A 23,650-nucleotide genomic window follows, 5' to 3' on the forward strand; every position below is an offset into this window, starting at 1 on the left:
GACGTGCCAAAGAACAGCTAAGGTTGTCAAAAGCTAGGCCCCAGTGTTTAAGCACTTAGTTAAGCATAGATCAATACCCTTTACTGATGAAGTACGAAAGATGTACAGAAGGGGTATCTGAAAATGGGCCACAGATGTTTCCAAGAAGAGGGGTAGAGACTGCAACCCCAGCTTCAAAAAAGGCCCACTTAGACTGGCAGATGGGGCTAGAAGAATGACGCCTGCAACCCCACTAGTTTAAGCAATAAGTCTAGCAGAAAAACCTTGTACTGGTGCTTTCTGGAGCTTCGAAGGTTCCCTGAGGTGGCAAATAGGAACACCGACGGTCTGCCCCATGGACTCCACAGTTCCCGCCAGACCAGGGGATGTGAGGAAGTAACTGCTCTCAGTTCGTCTGCAAGAACTTTAGACGACTTGAATGAAATCAAATCTGATCTGTTAATGGTAGAGGTTCTCTTGCTTGGAGAAAAAATGAGAGAGAAAACGAGCCTTTCTCCTCTATGTATACGCTAGGAATGAAATCTTGTCAGAGAGAACTATCACAGTCCATGTGTAAACTAAGGTCAAGAAGCACTGAAGTTCCAAAGAGCAATGCTTACAGCTCTCTAACATATGTGAAAAGGATCCATCATCCGGGGAGCATGACCCGGAAAGTTTCCGGTTAACCCGTGGATTCCTCAACAAGATCCAAGGCATAAAGCAGAAGACTAGGTCCAGGCGTAGAGGAAGAAGGGAGTTCCCTACTTCGCCTATGTATGTACAGACACCATTGCAGGTCCGACTCATATGAAGTTTGTCCAACTTGACTAATGTCTCAGTGGACAACAGAGTCCCCAGTACAGTAGACTCATCCACTAATGTTCCAAGAAAGAAGAAAAAAGGGGCAATATATTACCAGACCATCCGAAACAAGCAGAGATTCTCTAGGTAGATGGAAAGCCCGAAAATTCTGAGAGTTGAGACTGAAATCCAAAAAGCTGACTCATGCAATGGAGACTGAGTTCTGAGGAAGAGGTGATATAGGTCTGTAGGCAAAAATAACAAGGCTGATTGCGACTGTGTCGCTCTCACAGTAGAAAAGGAGCACCAGAGCTCTCTCTTCTTGAAATTCCAGAGAAAAGAGTGGAAAGCTCTAAAACCCATCTCAACTGTCCTTGTTCATACAGGACAGGGCTGAGAGACAATTCAAGCGATGTCTCTCTCAGTAAACACTTGCGAGTCCTCTCTCTTCTTAGCCCATGCTCCTGCTGCCAGTCCATGCTCCTGCTGCTAGTCAAGAAAAACTTTTACTTCAAAAATCTTGACAAGATCTCCGACAAGAAGGTCTTGTTCTGTCGAAGCACCAGAGGGAGCAAAGTCCAAAGACACTTGTCTTGCTCCCTTTTCAACAAAAGTCAAACTCCCAATTCCCTGTGAGACTTCTTGGAGGACAAAGAAAAATGCCAGAGGGAGATTCCTTCAACAAGCTCATAAATTCGGGACACAAAAGTCCCTGTCTGCTAAGGACAGGACTCTGAGACACTAATTGTCACTAAAAAGGGAGCAACGTTGATTAGTCTTGAACCCTAGTCAAAGGTGAAACAGACTGAAGAGAGCTTTCTAGTGGCTGTTTGTTGATACCTGGGAATTGACTACAGGTTCAACTGAGGGGGTGACTACCCATGGTGTCAGGCTGAAATGGGCGCCAGTGGCTGCTTCTGGTTACTGGAAACGTGGAACGTTCACAATCTGCACATCAACCTAGATGCATGTTATCTTCACACAGGAGACATGAGAAACTTCTCAGAAAAAGGTACAATTTAGTAACTGTACTGACAAAGCAAATACTCTACACAAAATACTGTACTGACGAAGCAAATACTGGGACCTGGGACCGGTTCTCTGCTGACGATAAAGCATTGTTATAACTTGTTACTTGTTGACACTTATCTAGGTCTTGCGCCACTTCCAAAGTGCTTGCAGGGCCTCCATTATCAAATTAAAAAGTTTATTCATCAGATGTATTGCCCTGAGCATGCATCATCACACTGCATGTTCCACATTCACTGTGTGATATTTCATATCACAGCATTGATAAACAAAAAAGTTTAAAGTTTGTTTGAAAGACTTCAAATCCTCAAACTGCCTCAGCTCAAGAGGAAAATTGCTATATAATCTAGGAGCTGCATATTAAGCACCCTTCTGTCATTACTACTTTCTGCCTTTAAACTTTCAATTCTCGGCAAAGGAAAATGTGAGGGTTAAGGCAATATTATTTACTGACGGCTAGCAAGTACTTTAGGCAATTATATAACGACGGCTTGCGAACAGTCTACACCCTGTAAACCCCACTGATGTAAAAATTTGGACTAAAGGAATGGTGTAAGATACAAGAATCATTTTTAGGGCAAAACTACATCGGCTGCTCACAAGCAGCCTAGGAAAAAAAAAATAAACTTGCCTGGATTAGCGTAAAAGAATGACGAAACATTCAAGAATTACTTTAAGGCAAACAATTGGTGGCTAGTGAGTGCCTATGCCTGGAAAACACCATTTGAAAATTAATATTAAGGCAAAATTATACTGAAAGCTGGCAAGTAATCTGCGAAAGATGCAAGAATTACATTTGAGGGCAAGATTCAGCCTAAAGGAATGGCGTAACACATACTGTACGAGGATTGCTTGAGGGCAGAGTTATTATCGGCAGCTCACAAGCCTAGATGTAAACAAAAGACTTTTAGATAAAAATTCTGTTGATGAATCAACTTAATTATAAAAAAAAAGGAAAAAACTCATCCTCAGATTTCATGAAGGCTACTAATATGCATTCCAGTGGATGTGTACACCACCAAAATCCAGATATTATATCCGGAAAATAATGAATAGAGTTGCCACCATACTCAGTGTTCACCTGAGCATGGCAGGAACAGATTGAGGTTATCTGCTAAAGTCGTTCCTAATATTCCCGCTAGTGGGTGGAACTGGTCACCTACACAGAGGTGTGAAGTGTTACCCACGAAATTTTGAATTCAAGCTGCTGTGTAAAGTGAACGAATAGCTACGTAATTACTTGGTATGTTACCTATATGTATAAAAATGATATTTTTATGATAAAATAAAGTTTTGTACATACTTACCCGGCAGATATATACTTAGCTATAGTCTCCGACGTTCCCGACAGAATTTCAAATCTCGCAGCACACGCGGCAGGTAGGTCAGGTGATCTACCTTACCCGTCGCTGGGTGGCGGGAATAGGAACCATTCCCGTTTTCTAATCAGATTTTCTCTTCCACCTGTCTCCTGAGGGGAGGCTGGGCGGGCCATTCATCGTATATATCTGCCGGGTAAGTATGTACAAAACTTTATTTTATCATAAAAATATCATTTTTGTACATGCAACTTACCCGTCAGATATATACTTAGCTGATTGGCACCCTTGGAGGAGGTAAGAGACAGCTAATATCTAAAAAACAGGAAACAACATATGTTGTAGGATATAAAAAAACCATGGTTCTTACCTGATTGGGCAGAAGACTTCATGGATACTGTCTATGAGTCTGCTTGCCTCAAGAGCTTCAGCGAGGTTGCGACCTATGACTGACAGCCCTTCTGGATCGTGTCAATGGGGGTTGACCCACTTACATGACAGAGCCTTATTATGGATCGTGTCAATGGGGGCTGACCCACTTACATGACAGAGCCTTTACCTGAATCATATCAATGGGGGCTATCCCTCTTACATGACAGAGCTTTAGGTATCAATAAAACAACAAGGAGCACAACAACCAATCCCGACCACCTGACCAAGCCTAACCTTGTTAGTGTTACGAATTGAAAGGGGGGCTTTACTCCAACACCCTCTTCCAATCAACCTTAAAACACACATCACAAAGCATTAAAATCAACTAAAATAACTAAACTATAAATGATTAGTTTCAGCTCCCTGTCCCAGCACCGAATCCGAAGATACGTACGCTCCTAGAGAGAAGCACTTATCATAAGTAACTCTAACATCCCTCAAATAATGAGATGCAAAAGTTGAATTACATCTCCAGTAAGTCGCCTCTATAAGAGCCTGGAGAGACGACGTCTTGTGAAAAGCCAAAGATGTCGCAATGGCTCTCACCTCATGTGCTTTCACTCTAAGGAGCTTTAGGTGCTCATCCTCACAAGACAGATGCACTTCTTTGATGACGTCCTTAATGAAAAAGCTTGTGCATTCTTCGAAATGGATCTACTAGGATCCGTGACTGAGCACCAGAGACTCTCGACTGTACCTCCCAGCTGTTTCTTCTGATCAAGGTAGAATTTGAGGCTCCTAACCGGACACAGAGTCCTCTCCAACTCTTGCCCTGTCACTGACAAAAGACCTTTCACCTCAAAGCTTCTTGGCCATGGTTTAGAAGGGTTTTCATTCTTCGCCAAGAAGAAGGGTTTGAAGGAGCAAATAGCCGAGTCTTTCTTAAACCCAACCCTACCTTCCAAAGCTTGCAGTTCGCTTATTCTCTTAGCAGAAGCCAGAGCAAAGAGAAACAGTGACTTCCTGGTCAGATCCCTGAAGGAAGCTTTTTGAGGAGGTTCAAATTTCTTGGACATTAAAAATTTTAGAACTACATCTAAATTCCAACTGGGAGGTTTCGAAGTCTTGGTTTTAGACGTTTCAAAAGACCTAATGAGATCGTGAAGGTCTTTGTCTTCTGAAATATTCAGACCTCTGTGTCTGAAAACTGAAGCCAGCATACTTCAGTATCCTTTAATCGTAGGTACAGCAAGGTTGCACTGCTCCCTCAAGTAAAGCAGGAAGTCAGCGATGTCTGTCACAGAGGTATTGGAAGAGGATATCTTCTGGGACTTGCACTATCTTCTAAAAACCTCCCACTTCGACTGGTAGACGCGCAAGGTTGAGGTTCTCCTGGCTCTGGCAATAGCCTTTGCAGCCTTGCGCGAAAATCCCTTCGCTCTGACCAGTCCTTCGATAGTCTGAAGGCAGTCAGATTGAGAGCGGGGAGATTCTTGTGGAATCTGTCGAAGTGGGGCTGTCTGAGAAGATCGCTCCTGTGTGGAAGCGATCTGGGAAAATCCATCATCCATTCCAGTACCTCTGTGAACCAATCTTGAGCTGGCCAAAACGGGGCGATCAGGGTCAGTTTTGTGCCTTCGAAGAAGCGAACTTTCTTACTACTTCCCCAAGATCTTGAATGGGGAAAAGCATAACCGTCTATTCGGACCACTCTAAGAGAAGACCGTCTATGGCAACTGCCCTCGGTCTGAGATCGGAGAGCAGTAGTTCTCCAGTCTTGAGTTCCAATGAGTCGCAAAGAGGTCTATATTCGGCCTTCCCCAAAGGCTCCACAGCTTCTTACAAACCTCTGAATGGAGAGTCCACTCCGTGGGTAGGACTTGTTCTTTTCTGCTTAACAGATCGGCCCTCACATTCCTTTCCCCTTGCATGAACCTGGTGAGGAGTCTGATCTTTCTCTCCTCCGCCCACAACAACAACGTCCTTGCTGTTTCGTAAAGGGAGAAGGAATGTGTTCCTCCCCGTTTCCTGATGTAAGCCAGGGCTGTAGTGTTGTCCGAGTTTACCTGAATTACAGATCCTGTGACTAGTGGCTCGAAATGGATGAGAGCTAGATGCACCGCGGACAGTTCTTTCTTGTTGGTGTACCAGGTCACCTGTATCCCCTTCCAGGTGCCTGACACTTCTCTCGAGCCGAGTGTTGCTCCCCATCCCGACTCTGAGGCGTCTGAAAACAACACTAGGTGAGGGCTCGGCAGCTGAAGAGGCAATCCTCGGTTTAATTTCTGAGGGTCCAACCACCAACGGAGATCCTCCTTTACCCTGTCCGATATCTGGAAAGACGCTGCTAAATCCTGAGACCTCTGATCCCATTTCTCCTTCAGGTAGAATTGAAGGGGTCTTAGGTGAAGTCTTCCTAAGGAAACGAACTGTTCCAGAGAGGAAAGGGTCCCCAGCAGACTCATCCATTCCCTCGCAGAACAATATTCTTTCTCTAGGAAGACAGTCAACTTCTCCAGGCAGCGATCTCTTCTTTCCCGGGATGGAAACGCTTGAAAATCCCGAGAATCCATCCGAATCCCCAGGTAGACAATGCTCTGCTGCGGAATCACCTGGGACTTCTCGAGGTTTACTAACAGTCCTAGGGACTGGGTCAAATTTAGAGTGATAGACAAATACTCCAGACAAAGATCCTTCGATTGTGCTCGAATCAGCCAGTCGTCTAGATACATAAGAGATCCTTACTCCCTCTAGATGTAGCCAGCGTGTTACATTCCTCAAAATGCCCGTGAACACTTGGGGGGCCGTCGAAAGTCCGAAGCACAGGGCCCTGAATTGGAACACTCTTCCCTGAACCACAAACCTTAGGTATTTCCTTGAAGAGGGATGAATGGGTATGTGGAAATATGCGTCCTGAAGGTCCAGGGACGCCATCCAATCCCCTGGACGAAGAGCAGACAGAACCGAAGAGGTCGTCTCCATGGTGAACTTCGTCCTGATAACGAAGAAGTTCAGGGCGCTTACATCCACCCCCCGAAGATTTCGGCACCAGAAACAGCCGATTGTAAAAACCTGGGGAATGGAGCTCTTGAACCGGCTCTATGGCTTCCTTCTCCAGCATCTGTTCTACTGCTTGTAGAAGGGCCTGGTTCCTGACAGGATCCTTGTACCTGGCTGATAACTCCCTTGGAGTTGTTGTCAAGGGAGGTCTCTCCCTGAAGGGGATGAGATATCCTTTCTTTAGAATAGAGAGGGATCAGTCGTCCGCCCCTCTCTGTGCCCAGACTTCGGCAAATCTCAGCAGTCTGGCACCCACTGTTGTCTGGAGTACTTGAATCTCATTTGGTCTTCTTTGTTGGACGTGAGGAAGACCTTCCTCTTCTCTCTGGTCTTCGACTCCGGAACGTGACTCTTGAAGAAGGGCCCCCTTGAAAGGACTCCTGAAAGGGTACCTTCTCCTTCTTGGCAAAAGGGACAGCAGGTCTCATCCTCTTGGAAGACTGAGCCAGAAGATCCTGGGTCGCCTTCTCCGATAAGGAGCGAGAAATCTCCTTAACAGTCTCTTGGGGAAAAAGATGGGACGACAGCGGAGCAAACAACAGAGAGGACCTCTGGAGAGGAGACACAGACTTAGTGAGGAAGGAGCTGAACACCAATCTTTTCTTAAGTATCCCGGCTCCAAACAAGGCAGCGACTTCGGAAGATCCGTCCCTCACTGCTTTGTCTAAACAAGACAAAACGCTGACGAATTCATCCATGCTGAGGAATTCGGGGTCCTGCGTCCTCCTGGCCAACGCCCCAAGAGACCAATCCATAAAATTAAAAACCTCCATAACTCGAAAAAGGCCCTTGAGGAGATGGTCCAGCTCACACATTCCCCAAGTCGCCTTCGCCGCAAGGAGAGAGAGCCTTCTGGAAGAGTCCACCAGAGAAGAGAAATCCGCATCCGCCGATGAGGGGAGACCCAACCCCATCGGTTCCTTGGTCTCGTACCAAATACCAGACTTTCCCGAAAGTCTGGAAGGAGGAAAAGAGAAAAAAGTCTTGCCTGCTTCTTTCTTCGACTGCATCCACTCCCCAAAGCCCTTAAAAGCCTTCTTCATAGAAACCGTAGGGCGCACCTTCACAAAAGAGGAGGGTTTCGATGACTTGGTGCTCGCCCATAAGGACCCAGGAGAAGGAAGGGCAGCATGACTAAGAGAGTCTCCAAACTCCTGAACCAGTAAAGCAGCCAGTCTCTTATAGTCTGAGATACCAGCGTCTTTGGGGGATTCATCCTCTGAAACTTCCTCCAAAGGAGCAGCCGGAGAAGAAGGCTTGAAGGAAGAGGAGCGCCTATCAGGAGAAGATAGCTTGGATGGAGAAGCATTCCTGTCCATCGAAGCGCGCCTGCCAGGAGTAGGGCGCCTGCTGCCAGACTGGCGCCTGACAGAAGAGGGGCTCTTGTCCACCGAAGAGCGCCTGCTAGGAGAGAGGCGCCTATTACCAGAAGAGCGCCTGGCAGGAGAATGGTGCTTGCTGGGAGGGGGGAGCTTATCACACGAGAGGCGCTTGTCAGAAGAAGAGCGCCTGTCACTAGGAGAAGAGCGTCTGTGACGAGAAGAGCGCCTGGACGGAGAGGAGCTTCCTTCCGAAGAAGAGCGCCTGGTAGAAATGCGCCTGCTGGGAGAAGAGCGCCTGCTTGGAGAAGAGCGCCTCCTTGAAGAAAAAAGTTTGCTGCTGGAAGGGCGCTTAACGGGAGAAGAGCGTCGGCTTGAAGAAGGACGCTTACTAGAGCTCTTGATAGGAAGAAAATCATCCTTCCTACGAGAAGAATCCTTGGCAAGAGAACCCACAAGAGCTGACAACTGCGCTTGGAGACCGACCAAAATCTGCTTGGTCGACTCCTTTACTCCTACTGGAGAGGACGAGGGGGATCTTCGGGCTCTCTTCTTGATAATCGGAGATTCCTCTAGGAAGCGCTCAGGGCTAGAATCTAAGGCTTCTCATCTAGGAGCCTTCCAGGACCTCTTCAGAGGGCGCGATTCCTCAGCCGAACTCCAACCGCGCCTCGGAGAAGACGAGTCAGACGCAGAAAAACACTTCCTCAGGATGCCTTTCCTATGGCGATCCAAGGCAGCCTGGGACACAACAACAGGATCTGCCGAAGGGACGCCTGACCGTCGGGGATGCTCTACATCCTCCTTGCGGCTTTCGACATTCCTCCTCCACTGGTCCTGGGAGTCTGGAAGAGGTCTAGGCCTAGGAGCAATGCGGAGCCGATCAGACGCCCCCTCCACTGCACTGGGGACACTGCACGCATCACTGTCACTCTTACCTTTCTCTTCTTTCATCGCACACAGTTGCGATTGCATCCTACAGATCTCCGCCTTCATAGCAGCCATTTCTGATGACGATCCGCAGGTTCGGTGAAGGGAGAAGGGGCTGAAACCAGAGTATTAGGAGAGTCTACAATGTTAGTATTGTCTACTTCAAGCTCATTAGAGCGAGACCTACCAGAGCTTCTAGAGGAAGCCTTCCTAGCTCTATCCTTCTCAAGTTTCTTCACATAAGAAGTCAAAGCCTTCCATTCCTTCTCAGACAGATTCTCGCATTCCTTACACCTATTGTCAAATGAGCAACCATTCCCCCAACACCTCATGCATACAGTGTGAGGGTCTACCGAAGCTTTCGGCAACCTCACCTTACACTCTTGCCTAACACACACTCGAAACACAGGTGCAACATTAACATCAGACATCTTGACAGAAAAATCCAAAACCAATCCAAAAAACAGTCCACAATAGCGTATGCCAAGCCAAAGATCCAATACGTCACCAAAATCCGTTCAAAAAGATCCCCAGCAAGCGAGAAAGAAATTCAAAGCAGGAGGAACCAACAACAGATGTTGCCGGAACCAGCGACAGAGAAAATCTGATTAGAAAAGGGGAATGGTTCCTATTCCCGCCACCCAGCGGCGGGTAAGGTAGATCACCTGACCTACCTGCCGCGTGTGCCGCGAGATTTGAAATCCTGTCGGGAACGTCGGAGACTATAGCTAAGTATATATCTGACGGGTAAATTGCATGTACAAAAATGCAATTTACATAAAAAAACTGTGATTTGTTCCAAGTATACATATACAAACCTTTCTCTTTATACGGAACACTCATTTACTAGAAGGGAGATTGTCTAATGGATTGAGAAGTTATGTCCTCAACAATGACCTGACAGTCTGCGCATGACAGATGTGAGAAACTGATAGGACAGTCAATCACCATTCAGACATGTAAGCCTCCCAGTCACATATGTGAGCAAGGTAAGGATGAATCCTGTAATCCCCTAAACAGCTTCACCTTTACCCGACATGAGAAGCTGCATGGGCCATGAGCTAGAGTCTGGTATTTGTAATAATCAACCCCAACCCCCGTTGGAGGGAAGGTTGAGAGAAGCAAACACAACCTTTCTTAAATAACTCACCTGCACTGTAAAGGTGGAGGACAAAGAAAAGAGACCAAGCTATCTCTCAACCTCTTAGTAGAACATGGCCCCAATGAACCTTAGGGTTGAGCCTTTCCCATCTACATGAAGCCTGGATAGCTGCATATGCTGAGCAACCATCACAGGTCCTAAAAGGAAGACATCTAAGAGAAGCAGGACAATTAAGTGGTATGTCTCTTCCAGACACCTGCCCCCAGAGCCGGGGCAACGGAGAAATTCATACTAAAAGAAAGGAATGGAGCATTTCTGAACAAGAGGCATACCCATTTGCTTACCTCACAAAGTCAGAGGGAAATGGTGTTCTTAAATATCTTTCTATGACTGCTAATGGGCATTAACAGTTATCAACTTCAGGTCTAAAATATCGTTTCAATTGCCAACTACGAAACTCCCACATATTCTTCACCTCCTGGCTGAGAGGCACAAGAACTTACTGGACTTACTGAAGGATCTGATGCAGGTTATAAGGGCTGCTTCTGACCAATTCCTGTTTCAATAAACATGAGTTTGAGGTGACACCACCTTGAACTTACTGATGCATGAGTCCACAATGTTGATCAGCATTCCCCAGTGTTCTGTTTCTTCTTGATCTGAAAGTTTAACTTTTCCCAGTTTATCGCAATCTCATGATACAACAGCAGCTTCCATTCCAATCCAAGAGCAACTGCACCTCATATAACAACAGACCCAGCCAACTGTCGAGATACCATGGATCTTGAGCAAATGGGCCTAGGCTCACACTTGAGTGAACACATGGGTGGACACCTATGGGGCAGTAAACAGTTCAAAGCGCAGTTCTGAGCTGGATAACTATCTATAAATATGCACACTTCAGGTTTATTGAAACCATGAGGTTGCCCTCTCCACATGGAACATGCAGTTTCCATCCTTACCCAAATCAGGACGACAAACTCATTCAGAGACCTCAGTGACAAGTCTCCAGCCACTGGTCAAATTCTCCATTAGAAAAAATGGACAGTCATCTGTGTGTCTTTCTCCGAACAAAATGAGAGATTTGGACAATACTGGAGAGCATGTTGGGATTAGGATCCATCAAAGAAAACAAGGCAGGTTTGGGTTCTTGAAAGGTAACCTGTACCTATCCCAAACAACAAACTACCTCTATCTCTGACATGGCACCCAAAGGTGTGAAACGCATCCCTCAGCTTGCAGCAGTGGTATATGAAGACTGCCATCCCTAACAACCTCCTCTCTTCTTCTCCCTTTTGCTTCCCTTTTGGGCTGGAGAGAGTAAGGTGGAATCCATCACCCACCCATGTCAGAGAGACAAAACTTCTGCACGAAGACATTCCAAGGAGATATTGTTGGCCAGTTAGGCTGTTGATGAGTCTACTTGTAGCAGCTAAGGTCTGTGTCCTCTGGGATGCAGTACTTTTTGTTAGTGCACCAGTGGCACGGGTAGCAGCCTGGAAGAATGGATAGAGGTGAAAGAATTTTCCACTTAGCAAATCCAAGAATGACCCTTGCCTAGAACAATCCTGAACAAGTGGAGACCAGGGCAACAGAAACAACGTGGCCTTTGGGATAAAACCCACAGCAAACTCAACAGAGAACATTGGGTGCTAATGAGCCACCTTGCTTGCTTCCCAAAGGCCACTGTACTCACAAGTCATATGACCTTGCAAACGTGCCTCTCCAACTCAGCCTGAAGAGGTGCCACCTGCAAGGGACCCTTGCGCTCTACAGGATCCACAATTGGCTAAGAAGGGCCTTCTTCCAAAGTGGAGGGAGAAGATGCATTAGTCCTACATTGACCCTGCTCAAAGAACCATGACAAAAAGGGCCTTAAACACTGTTCCAGACACCAAATCATGATCTAAGGGTATTGTATGCAGAGCTAGAGCAATTCACTCCACTACACTAAGCACAGAATCAGCCAAGCTGCCTCACTGACTGATGTTAGCAAGCAGGAATACATAACAACAGCTCCACTTATGACAGTCTGGGACAGTACTCAATATAAGAGAACAATCATGTCTGTGATGGTCCTAGGACCAGTCACAGGAACCTCCTGGACATTCTGGCCTAATTCCAAAGAAACAGGTTGGTCAGTAGTCTGGAAAGGCTCTGACTGTTCCTTCCACACCTTCAGAAAGGTACAAACAGGATGGGACAGAGTGGCTCACCCACCCTACCAACATTCAACTGTTCCTGTGAATGGTCACAGTGATTGTGCGAAGGCTTGTAACCTTCTTGATGAAATATCTGAAAGGCAAAGAAGGTGAGTAGGAAGAGATAGATGAAAAGGAAGGCAATGAGGAAGAAGACACATAGCTGCAATACTTCTTCAATCTCTTATGACCAAGGACCTCTCCAAGGGCCATCAATGATGGAGTCAAGGAAGTATCACTGATGAGACAGAACCTACCAGAGCAGCAACAGCAGTACCAGGAACCATAGGAACAGCAGTATATAACAACAAAACAATTGTTATCACTCTTCAAAATGAGAGTGCCATTTATGCAATGACTTCTTGATCTTTTGGTGGAGGGCACTTCCTCCAGTATGAAAATGGGAAAGGATGGAATCCAAGCGGGTACTCTCAAAGGGGTAGTGCTGCAAGAGCTCCTGGAACAGCAACAGCATCAGAAACTACAAGCACTTTAGTAACAGCAACAAGAATCTCAGCTGGAGATGCTAGTGCCAAAGCAAATGTCAGCTAAGTTGAGTCAGGTATAAAGCTCCTGGATGTAGCAGAGGTATCCAAGAAAGTTCATCACCTGATGAACTGAAAGAGGGCCACAGAGTAACTTCTTTTGTCTATTTAGAATGCCTGAGTCATCAACCAGTTAAGGGCATCACACCATCCACCATCCTGTCTCACGAGCAAGCAGGTCGATCACCATCCAACCTGAGCATAACCTCCTTGGACCAAGCAAGGGTTGGGGTGGGGAATGGTTCAGTATCAACCAGGTGGCGGAAGGCAGGGTCACAGTGAACAAAGGTGTGTTACTCTCAGAAGACACAGACAGTCCCATTTGGATCGCCAGCTGTTGGCGCCATACTTTTTCCACTGGGCAGGTGACCAAGAAACACACTGAATGCAGTTCAGAGATGACATACATTCTTGGCCCCTGCAAAATGGTATTTTCATGATAAAATTAAGTTTCATATATACTTACCAAGTAATTACATAGCTATACTTTTCCACTCGCGTGGAAGCTAAAATTTCAAGCTCGTGGTAGTGATACTATTGTTTTCGTGTAGGTGACTACCCACCCACTATCGGGGAACAACAGGAACAACAAAACAGAAGAGCTCGCTTCTTTTATGCTTAATGTCCATGAGTAGGGAGGAGGGAGGGCTTTGATCTGTAATCACTTGGAAAGTATATATGAAACTTCATTTTATCATGAAAATACCATTTTCATATAAGTAACTTTACAAGTAACTACATAACTGAATCCCACATTGATAGGAGGTGGGATATATGGATTCTGTTCCAAAAACAGTCAGGAATGATGAATTTGAAACATAAAGTTTGTTAGCATTGACCTGCAGTGATTTAGCGGACTTGCCATGAAAAGTCTCTATTTTTAAGTGGGGCCTTTGGAGTAAAGGAGTCTTCCGAATACCCGCAAAACATATGATAAAAAAACTGCCCTTGCCCTGGGTGCAGTACTAAAAGATAAAAAGACCAGACAATGTTGTCACCTACACCAGAAAAGAAATGTCTAAAAACCATCATACCAAAACTAAAGACTGGTCGACACTCCAGGTAACAGTAGCCCCCCGACTTCCCAAAAAGCACCAAACATCCTAATTTCAAGAAGAAGAAGTTATGGATAGGAAGGGATGCTTCCCATATTTCTTCGCCCAACACCATGCCAGCCACTAAAAACAGACCTATTGTACAGCATTTTCGAAGGCTGTATCTATTTCATTCAAATAATGAAGAGCAAAAATGGAGTTACACTTCCAGCAAGTTGACTGGAGGATAGCTGAAAGCGACATATTATGCCTGGAAGCATACAAAGTGGCGACAGCCCTTATCTCGTGTGCTCTCATCTTAAAGGTAGGCAGGACATCCTCTTGGATTTGCGTGTGCGCCTCTGTAATAAGGCTTCTGAGAAAAAATGACACATTTTTTGACAGAGGTTGAGAGGGATTTTTGACAGAGTGCCAGAGGTTGTTGGCAGGGCCTCTGATCCTCTTGGTTCTGTCTATATAGTACCTAAGTGCCCTAACCGGGCAAAGGACCCTTCCCTCCTCTTCTGGTCCAAGGATGTCCATCAGGTTCTTAATGGAGAACAAGTGCAGCCAGGGGTTAGAAGGTGTCTCATTCTTAGCCAGGAAGCCTAGCGTAAAGGTACAAACTGCGTCTCCCTGAGCGAAACCAGTATGTTTGTCGATGGCCTGAGGCTCGCTTACTCATTTTGCAGTGGCCAAGGGTATGAGGAAGAGAGATTTCTTCATAAGGTTCTTAAGAGACGAGGAACGGGAGACTCGAAAGCGGGTCCCATTAACCGCTTAAGAACCTCAGTTAAGTTCCATGAGATGGAGTCGGTTCTTGCCTGTCTGGAAGCCTCGAAAGACTTGATAGTGTTGCTAAGGTTTTGGTTAGAGGCCAAATCTAGTCCCCTGTGCTTAAAGATGGATCCCAACATCCCTCTATAGCCTTTGATGGTGGATGAAGAGAGCCCCTTGGTGGTCCTCAGAAAAAGAAGGAAGCCCACTATCTGGGCTATAGTGGTTTTGCAGATGTGATGTTACGGCTGCTACACCACCTATGGAAGACAGGCCACTTTGACTAGTAGACTCGGCTGGAAGACTGACATCTACATCCCGCAACATCTTCCACAGCTTGCCTTGAAAAAACCTTCACTCTGACAAGTCTCCCGACAGTCTGAAGCCTGTCAGAGCTAGAGCAGATAGTCCTTGATGGAATTTCCAAAGGTGGGGCTGTCTGAGTAAATGTGGATTTTGCGGGAGCAGTCTGGGAAAATCCATGAGAAGTTTTAGAAGGTCCGGGAACCATTCCTTGAGAGACCAAAACGGAGCTATCAGGGTCATTGTCATGTTGTGTTGGGATAGGAACTTGTTGAGGACCTCTCTCACCATGTTGAAAGGAGGGAGGTCCAAGTTTGACCAGTTTATCAGCAAGGCATCCGTCTCCCATGCCTGAGGATCTGGAACTGGCAAACACAGGAGACAGAGACAGTGCTTCTTTGATGTGGCGAACAGGTCCACAGTTGGCCTGACCCACAACTTCCATAGTCTGCCGCAGACCGCAGAGTTCAGAGTCCACTCTGTTGGAAGAACTTGTCCTCTCCAACTCAGTTCATCTGCTAACATGTTCATCCTTGGATGAACCTGGTGACAATCTTGACCTGATTCTGGTCCGCCCAAATCAGCAGCTCCTTTGCAGCCTCACACAGGGAGAAGGAGTGGGTTCTGCCCAGTTTCTTTATGTAAGATAGAGCTGTGGTGTTGTAGGAATGCACCACCACGTTCTTGTCTGTGACTACTTTTGCAAAGTACATTAAGCCTAAATGAATTGCAGTCAGCTCTGTGACATTTGTGTGCAGACTCCATTGTTCCGGGATCCATGTACTAGAAGCTTCTAAGTTGCCCATAAGGGCTCCCCAGCCTTGGTCTGTGGCGCCTGCATAGAAGAGGAGGTCGGGGTTCACATGGCATAAAGATTTTTCTTCTAAAAGTCTGCCTTTAGATGTACACCACCACAGGTCCGACTTTATCTCCAACATTAAACATTATAGGGAACGTTACTGAGCCTGGTTGTTTCCTTCTGTTCCAGTTTGCTCTCAGGAAGAACTGGAGAGGTAACACGACAGAAGAGAAAGAAGACTGTGTGCTGATTGAAGGCAGGACTCTATCCTCTTGGGGGATGGAAAAACCCCAAAACTCAGAGAGTTTATCCTCATCCCCATACACAGGATCTCCGGAGTCGCGGTCACCTGTGATTTCTGCAAGTTTATCAATAACCCTAGTTCCTGGGCAAGGAGTAGGGTTTCCTGGAGATCCTTCATGCCCTGTTCCTGTGATGAAGAACGAAGAAGCCAATTGGCCAGGTACAGGCATACATTGATGCTTAGAAGGTGCAGCCACTTCACGAGGGGTGCTAGAATTCGCGTAAATACCTGAGGGGCCGTGGAGAGGCTGAAACATAGCACTCGAAATTGGAAGACTCTGCCCTCGAAGACAAATCTTAGGTATTTCCCGGACTCCAGATATACATACTGGGATACAGAAATACAGTACATGTCCTGCATATCCAGGGTGATTATCCAGTTGCCCGGTTGGATGGATGATAGCTCTGACTGATTTGTCTCCATTTTTAACTTTGTCTTTCGTATGAAGAAGTTCAAAGCGCTGACATCAAGGACAAGTCTCCAACCCCTGATGACTTGGGGACTACGAACAGGCAATTGTAAAAGCCATCAGTAGTGTGGTCTTCTAATACTTCTACGGCCCTTTTCTTGAGGAAAGATGACGCTTCCTCCGCCAGAGCTGCAACCCTCTCGGAGCCCTCGGAGTATGCCATCAATATGATCGGCAAAGACATGAGAGGAAGGTACTCCTTGAATAGGATAGAGTATCCCTCCTTGAGAACCTTGACTGTCCAAGGCTCGGCACCTCTGGTGCTCCACTTTTCCCAGAAGTGGAGGAGTCTGGCTCCTACAGGTGTACAAAGGATAGACAAGTCATTTTTTGGAAGATAAAGATGGTCTGGATGAGATCATCTTGATGGACCTTGCGGTGAATCATACCTTGGAACGGGGTTTGGAGAAGAAACCCTGTCTGCCTCCACAAAAGGGCTGATGTTGAACAGGAAAGGCAGACTTCACAGGAAAAGCAGAAGGCTCCTTTGGGCGTTTGGACGACTGCACCAAAAGATCCTACATCGATTTTTTCTGCAAATCGATGGCAATCTCCTTCACAGCCGATTAGAGAAACAGGTACTGCTGGTCCATGGGAGAAAACATTAACGCCGACTTCTGAACCGATGTCACTCCCTTTGTGGTGAAGGAGCACCACAACTCTCCTTTCTTCAGGTCTCCAATGGATAAGAGGGCTGCAAGCTCCGAGGAGAATCATCCCGAATGGCTTTATCAGCGCATGACAAGACGCCGAGCCAATCAGCTGACAGGTCTGTTGCCAGAACATCATACTGTAGTCTTCTATTTTCCTAGTGAGGGCCCTGATCGTCCAGTCGAGGAAACTAAACATCTCGAGGACTTTGAACATATGTTTGACAAGATGATCCACCTCCGAGGGGACAAAGAAAACCTTAGCTGATTAGAAGGCTAATCGACGAGCTGAGACGATCAGACCAGAGATGTCACCTTAGGATGAGGCAGCACCTCCCAGGGATGGAGCTTCTTCCATAGAGTAAGACAGATATCGTCTGGCTGTTAGTCTTGCTGAAGGAAAGGCAAAAGTGGCCTTCCCTTGTCTCTTTTCATAGCGAGCCAATCCTCTACTTCCTTTACAGTTTTCCCCGCAGAGGAAGAAAGAATCATATTGGGGAGACAAAAGCTGGAGTCTACTTGATTCCTCATCAGGAATGTAGAAGCAGGAGAAACTGGAGCAGCTGGCTGGAAATGTAACCGGAAAGCTGCTAAAAAAAATACCTCAAAAGAGAAGTATACGCCGACAGAGTTGGTTCTTGAACTACCTCCTCCTCTGTGGAAAAGACTGGGGACAATGACACTTCTTGGAAAGGCTTTGGTACAGAAGGAGTCTTTTGCAGCAAACCCAGCACATCTGCTAACTGTTTCTTGATATGCGCAGAAGACGGATCCTCTATGACGGGTGCAGGCGAAGATGAAGACGGGTGCTTGGATGGCACTGGGTGCTTAATAGTTGGTGCCAAGCTGCTAGCAACTGGTGCCGAGCTGGCAGAGTGAAGAACCAGGCACTCGGGAGTCAGGGTTGGGCGCTCTGCAACAGCAGACACCGAGAGGCACTTGGGAGAGTATACTGGAAGTTTGTGCGGGCATCTGGATGAACATGAAGAGCGTTTCCTAGCAGACGGGTGGGCGCTAAAAACTTGCATTCTAAATGAGAACACTCGGGCAAAAAGTGGTCTGGGCTGCACCACGCACTGCAACCTGATTGTGGGCTGAGCAACAGTTCTCTACTCCGCTTCGACGGAACAGGTGACATCTCACTGGAGTGACATCTCTTGAGAGGACAAGATTTGTCTTAAAAGTGCCAAGAACTCCTCTCATTGGGACTGGAGAGATCAGAGTCCAAAGACAACTGATGAGCACTGACAGAGACGCCTTTCCAACGGCTGCCTGAAACACGAGCTACAGAATCAGATGAGGGGGCAGCTGTCTGTGGGCAAACCCCACCAACCTCCTTTGGACCTATGGTATGTCTCCTCCCACGTTCTGGGAAGTGTGACAGGGACTGTGTTGACTGCAAGTTCCAATCTGTGGTCAAACTTACTTTCGAGGCTGGCCATGGCATTGGGTTCAGAAGCATGGGAGCTGGGTAAAGGAGTTGATGGTAAATTGTTAGGAGGACTAAGGATGGGGGATAAGGATGAGGATGGGGTATAGAGCTAAAGATGGGGAATAAGTAGTGTTACGGTCATCAACAGAAAGAACAGTAACAGGTTCTAAACTATGAGCCCTACTCTCAGCTCTGGAAGCTGTATTCCTCTTTCTATCTCTGTCTAATTTCTCCAAATGAGATTTCAAAATCTTCCACTGCTTTTCATCCCATCCTTTACATTCCTCACAAGTAAGATCCTTTGAGCGCTCTTGTCCTCTACATCTAGCACAGATCGTATGACTATTGTAGCTTTCCTTAGTCATGAGGGTCTTGCCACCCTCCCTACAATATCTAATGCTGGAGGAACTTGAATCAGACACTATTAATCACCCAAGGATCTCCTGAACTAACTAAACTCAGCTGAAAAGCTACCAGAACAACGAGTACTTCACCAAATCCTACGAAAAAGTGATGAAAAACTACAGACAACGCTGCCAAAAACATCTATGTTGTGAAGAAAGCCGGCAGAAAAGAAGTGAGCTCTTCTGTTTTGTTGTTCCTATTGTTCCCTGATAGTTGGCGGGGTAGTCACCTACACTAAAACAATAGTATCGCTACAGCGAACTTCAAATTTTAGCTGCCACATAAGTGGAAAAGTATAGCTATGTAATTACTTTGTAGGTTACTTATATGAAAACAAATTGCCTGGATGACATAAACTGCACACACACCATGCCATGCCCTGAACACCTGTGGTGATCAAACTTCCTCGCATAGAATCAGGCATTATCATTTGTACCTCAGTTAATATAAAAGCTCAAACTTGATAGCCAAAGTTGTCAGAAACAAGAGTCAGCAAAGTCACCAAAATCAACCAAATCTTCTGATGAAAACCCTTCTGGACAGAGTCACCAGCCTATAAACCCAAAAGAGCTCCCTAACGAAATCAGCCTGCGCAGAGAGACAAGTTATGTGAAAAGGTGGTAAATACAGAAATATGAGGAAATAGAAAATAAAACTGATATACCTGAACTCAGGAGACATCAGCTGAGACCATGATCCATTAGCTGCTAATTGCGTGCCTTGTTACCAGGTTTCAATGACTTGACCAGCTTTCACTGAAAGTGAGGTATATCCATAAAAAAAGAGAAAGATTCATACCCTCATACAAACAAACTATGTTCATCTTGACCATAGTCACAAAAAGAACAAGTTTTTGTTAAGTCTAATTTGTAGTATGGCTACTGTTTTGCAATAAAAGCCCTTCCTAGGTCTGAAAACACACTCTGTGCCTCGACCATACATCATGTACTACATAAGAAGTCTTAAAGCATAAATTTAATTATTAAAGTGACACTTTTATGATAAACTAAAGTTTTACATACTGTACAGTATATGTAACAATCACGAAGGTGACCTTTGGAAAAGTCAGATGCTGATCTGGCAGGGAACTTTTGCTGTAGAGGCGATGGTGCTGGTGACGAGAAATGTATGATGAATGCATTTTAAGCACATAGAAACAATGTGTGTTCGTTTGTTCATTGAACCGATGCACCAGAAATGTATGTACGTGCGTATGTGCGATTTCCCATGACATATAACGAGGAGAACAGCGAGTCTCTCGGGGAGAAACTGCCGTGAACTATAATTGCAAAGATATGTTGTTAACTTGGTGTGTAGTGATCAAAGAGCACACCAGTATGGAGATTCGTTATTTAAGGACATAGGGAGTGAGTACCATAACTCATGAACACATATTTTTCCAGACTTTACAGTATATAGTGCTGCAGTGGACCTGATCGATGTCTACATAATGAACCAGCCCATTTTTCTGTTTTGATTATGCATATTAATTTCAGGGTTTTAATATATGATATGTTTCTTCCTACAGGAGTTTCGAACATTGTCCTGGAGGGCAAATGATATGGAAGTGGTGTATTTGGCTCTTACATTACGATATGACATTTATTGCAGTCTGTATGACCTTATTACTTTGCTTGTTGATCAGGGTATTAATCAATAAATTGTTTGGCATAAATTCATGACTATGCTGGTTTGCAAATCAGTAGTCTTCGCTGAGCTACTTTCATTAAATTTGTTAATAAAGTCTAGTTTTCGAAATCAATGTCTCATTCCAGTGGGCCTTTGTGTAATGATAGGTTTAGAGGAAAGCTTGTGACGAAAAGATAAGGGATCTGCTGACCCAAGGTAAGGTCACGACTACCAGTTACACTCAGGAAAGGTGAGATGCTAAAATTCTGTTCTTAAACAGATACTTCAATATAAAGACTGCCCTTTGAACCAGGTGGTTAACATATACTTACCAACTAACCACATAGCTATTAGTTTCACTCAACAGCAACAGTTCAAAATTTGATATTTGCAGCAATGAGCTACTGTTTCAGTGTAGGTAACTAGGTACAACAGTCCTGAAGAGTTCAATTTGTTTGTGCCCTATGTCCATGAGAGGGGAGGTGGGAGGGCTTTGATGTAGTTACTTGCTAAGTATATATAAAACTTTATTTTATCATAAAAATGTCATTTTTATATAAGTAACTTACCAAGTAACTACATAGCTGAATCCCACACTGACAGGAAGTGGGATTAAAAGAGATGAATTTGAAATTTTGTTATAATGCTTGTTGTAACCTTATCTGGTGAGAGAGTTGCAGCAGGAAGATAGTGCCTCTGGTTGGCGCTCATCACAACCTGTAGTGACGCAGCAGTAAAGCTGAGAGTCATCTCTACTTCAGTGGCAGAACCTTGCAGTCAAGGAGTACTCCGAAGATTGACAAGGCCTTACAAAATAAATGTCCTTGCCCTGGGTGCAGTACAATGAATACAACCAGAAATTTGTTACCACACAATATTAAAAAATAAAACCATCACTCCTGGTACACGGTACCACCAGGCTTCCCAAAACTTGGCATCCTTTATCAAGTCAAGGAGGTAGAGGATTGGAAGGGATATCACCTATCCTTCTTCCCCCAATACCATGCCAGTCACAGCCAATGGACCTAACATACTGCAATTACTATAGATTGTCTCCACATCGTGCAAATAATGGGAGGCAAACACTGATTTTGACTTCCAACGAAGTGGCGACTGCTCTAATCTCATAAGCTTTGACTTTAAAAACAAGAAGATCGTCTTCTTGAATCTTCAAGTGTGACTCAGAAATAACACCCTTTTAAACAAGGGTCAAGACGTTCTTAGATTCTGGGAAGGACCTCTAATCCCTTTGGTCATATCCAAGTAGTACCGAAGTGCTCTAACTGGGCAAAGAACTCTCTCCTTGTCTGCTGGTCCAAGGATATTTAACAAACTCTTGATTGTGAACAAACGAGGCCAGGGGCTGGACGGGGTTTTGTTCTTTGCCAGGAATCCAAGTGTGAATGAGCAGACCGCATCTCCCTGCGAAAAGCCCACCAGCTTACTGAAGGCACGTATATCCCTGATGCTCTGTCATAGCTAATGTAACTAAAAAGTGTCCTCCTGGTTAAATTTCTCAGCGATGAGTGAAAGGGCTCAAAAGGAGGGCCAGAGAGCCATTTGAAGACGACATTTCGACTCCAGGCAACTGACATAGACTTCTCTTGCTTGGAAGTGTCTAGGGACTTAATTAGGTATGTCTTGATTAGCACAGACCTATAACCACTGATTGTAGAGGAGGTCAAGCCTTGAGAGGACCTCAGAAACATTAAAAAAATCAGTAATCTGTGCTACAGAGATTTTAGATGATACGCCATGCCTCCAGCACCAGTCATGAAAGACTGTCCACTTCGCCTGGTAGACATTAGCGGAAAACTGATGTCTGCAATTAGCATTCGCTCTTGACAAGCCCCCTGACAGTCTGAAGCCTGTCAGAGCGAGAGTGGATAAGCCTTAATGGAAGCAATGGAAGTGAGGCTGTTATAGAAGGCTTCTCTTCTGAGGTAGAAGTCTGGGGAAGTCTGTTAGGAGACTGAGAAGGTCCGGGAACCACTCTTTCTGTGGCCAGAACAGAGCTACAAGCGTCATGGAAGTGTTGCTGTGAGCTAAGAACTTGTTTAAGACTTCTCTTACCATGCTGAACGGTGGAAGGTGTAGACATCCAAGACCGACCAGTCTTGGAGCATAGCATCTGTCACCCATGCCAGAGGGTCCGGGGCTGGGGAACAGTAAACAGGGAGGTGATGGTTCCTCGACGCTGCAAACAGGTCTATTGACAGCTTTCCCCACCGTTTCCACAGGTCAGTGCACACCTGTGGATTCAGTGTCCATTCTGCTGGTAGGACCTGTCTGCAGTGACTTAACTTATCCGCAAGAACATTTAACTTGTCCTGGATGAAGTGAGTTATTATCCTGGCGCAGTTGTTCTCTGCCCAGAGAAGAAGATCCTTGGCCACTTCGTAAAGGGAGAAGGAGTGAGTCCCTCCCTGATTTTTTATGTAGACCAACGCAGTCATGTTGTCCGAATGGACTGTGACAGTCTTGCCGCATGTTGTTGTCGCAAAATTCTGAAGGGCCAAGTGAATCGCCTTCAGTTCCCTTACACTGATATACTGTATAGTCTATTTTCTTCTAGCAACCATGTCCTGGAAATCTCCATGCCGTTTAACAGAGCCCCCCTAACTCAGATCCAATGTGTCTAAGTACGTTAGGTTGGGGCTTAGCAGTCGCAATGACTTTCCTGCTAAAAATCTCTCCTCTGCAAGCCACCATCGAAGGTCCTCCTTGATCTCAAGAATGATGCAGAAAATGAAGGAGTCTGGGAGAGTTTTCCTTTGCCAACTGGCCTTTAGGAAGAATTGCAGGACTCTTGTATGTAACCTTCCTGAAGGCACGAACTTCTCGATGGACGAGAGAGTGCCCAGCACTCATCCACTCGTTGGCTGTGCACGGCAGGTGAAACATGAAGTTCCTTACTTTCTTCATGCAGTCCTGAATCCTTTTGTGGATAGAAAAGCCTAAAAAGTCAGAGCATCGATCCTTATCCCCAAATAGAGAATTGATTGCGTCAAACAACATGGGTGAAGACTTGCGGAGCTGCAGAGAGGCCCTAGCTGACAGCCCTGAACTGAAGGACCTTGCATTGGAATACAAACCGCAGATACTTCCTGGTGTCCAGATGTACTGGGACATGAAAGTACGCGTCCCCCATGTCGATTGTTACCATCCAGCCTTTCTGATGAATGGCTGAC

At 45.7% G+C, this 23,650-nt stretch overlaps 1 protein-coding gene across 5 annotated transcripts in view; it reads right to left on the reverse strand.

Annotated features, from left to right (window-relative positions):
• LOC136831429 (uncharacterized) overlaps positions 1–23,650 on the reverse strand; it is a 148,424-nt gene that overhangs the window by 109,815 nt on the left and 14,959 nt on the right. For 2 of the 5 annotated variants that reach the window (XM_067091880.1, XM_067091881.1), the window contains exon 2: positions 19,495–19,585. The exons of the other annotated variants lie outside the window; for them this stretch is intronic. In XM_067091880.1, coding sequence (XP_066947981.1) covers positions 19,495–19,511 — 17 coding nt within the window. In that variant the 5' untranslated portion in view covers positions 19,512–19,585. The remainder of the gene's footprint in view (positions 1–19,494; positions 19,586–23,650) is intronic. 5 annotated transcript variants of the gene reach the window in all.

This window comes from Macrobrachium rosenbergii, chromosome 48 (genome assembly GCF_040412425.1).
Source record: "Macrobrachium rosenbergii isolate ZJJX-2024 chromosome 48, ASM4041242v1, whole genome shotgun sequence".
In the NCBI taxonomy this organism is placed as follows: Eukaryota; Metazoa; Arthropoda; class Malacostraca; order Decapoda; family Palaemonidae; genus Macrobrachium; species Macrobrachium rosenbergii.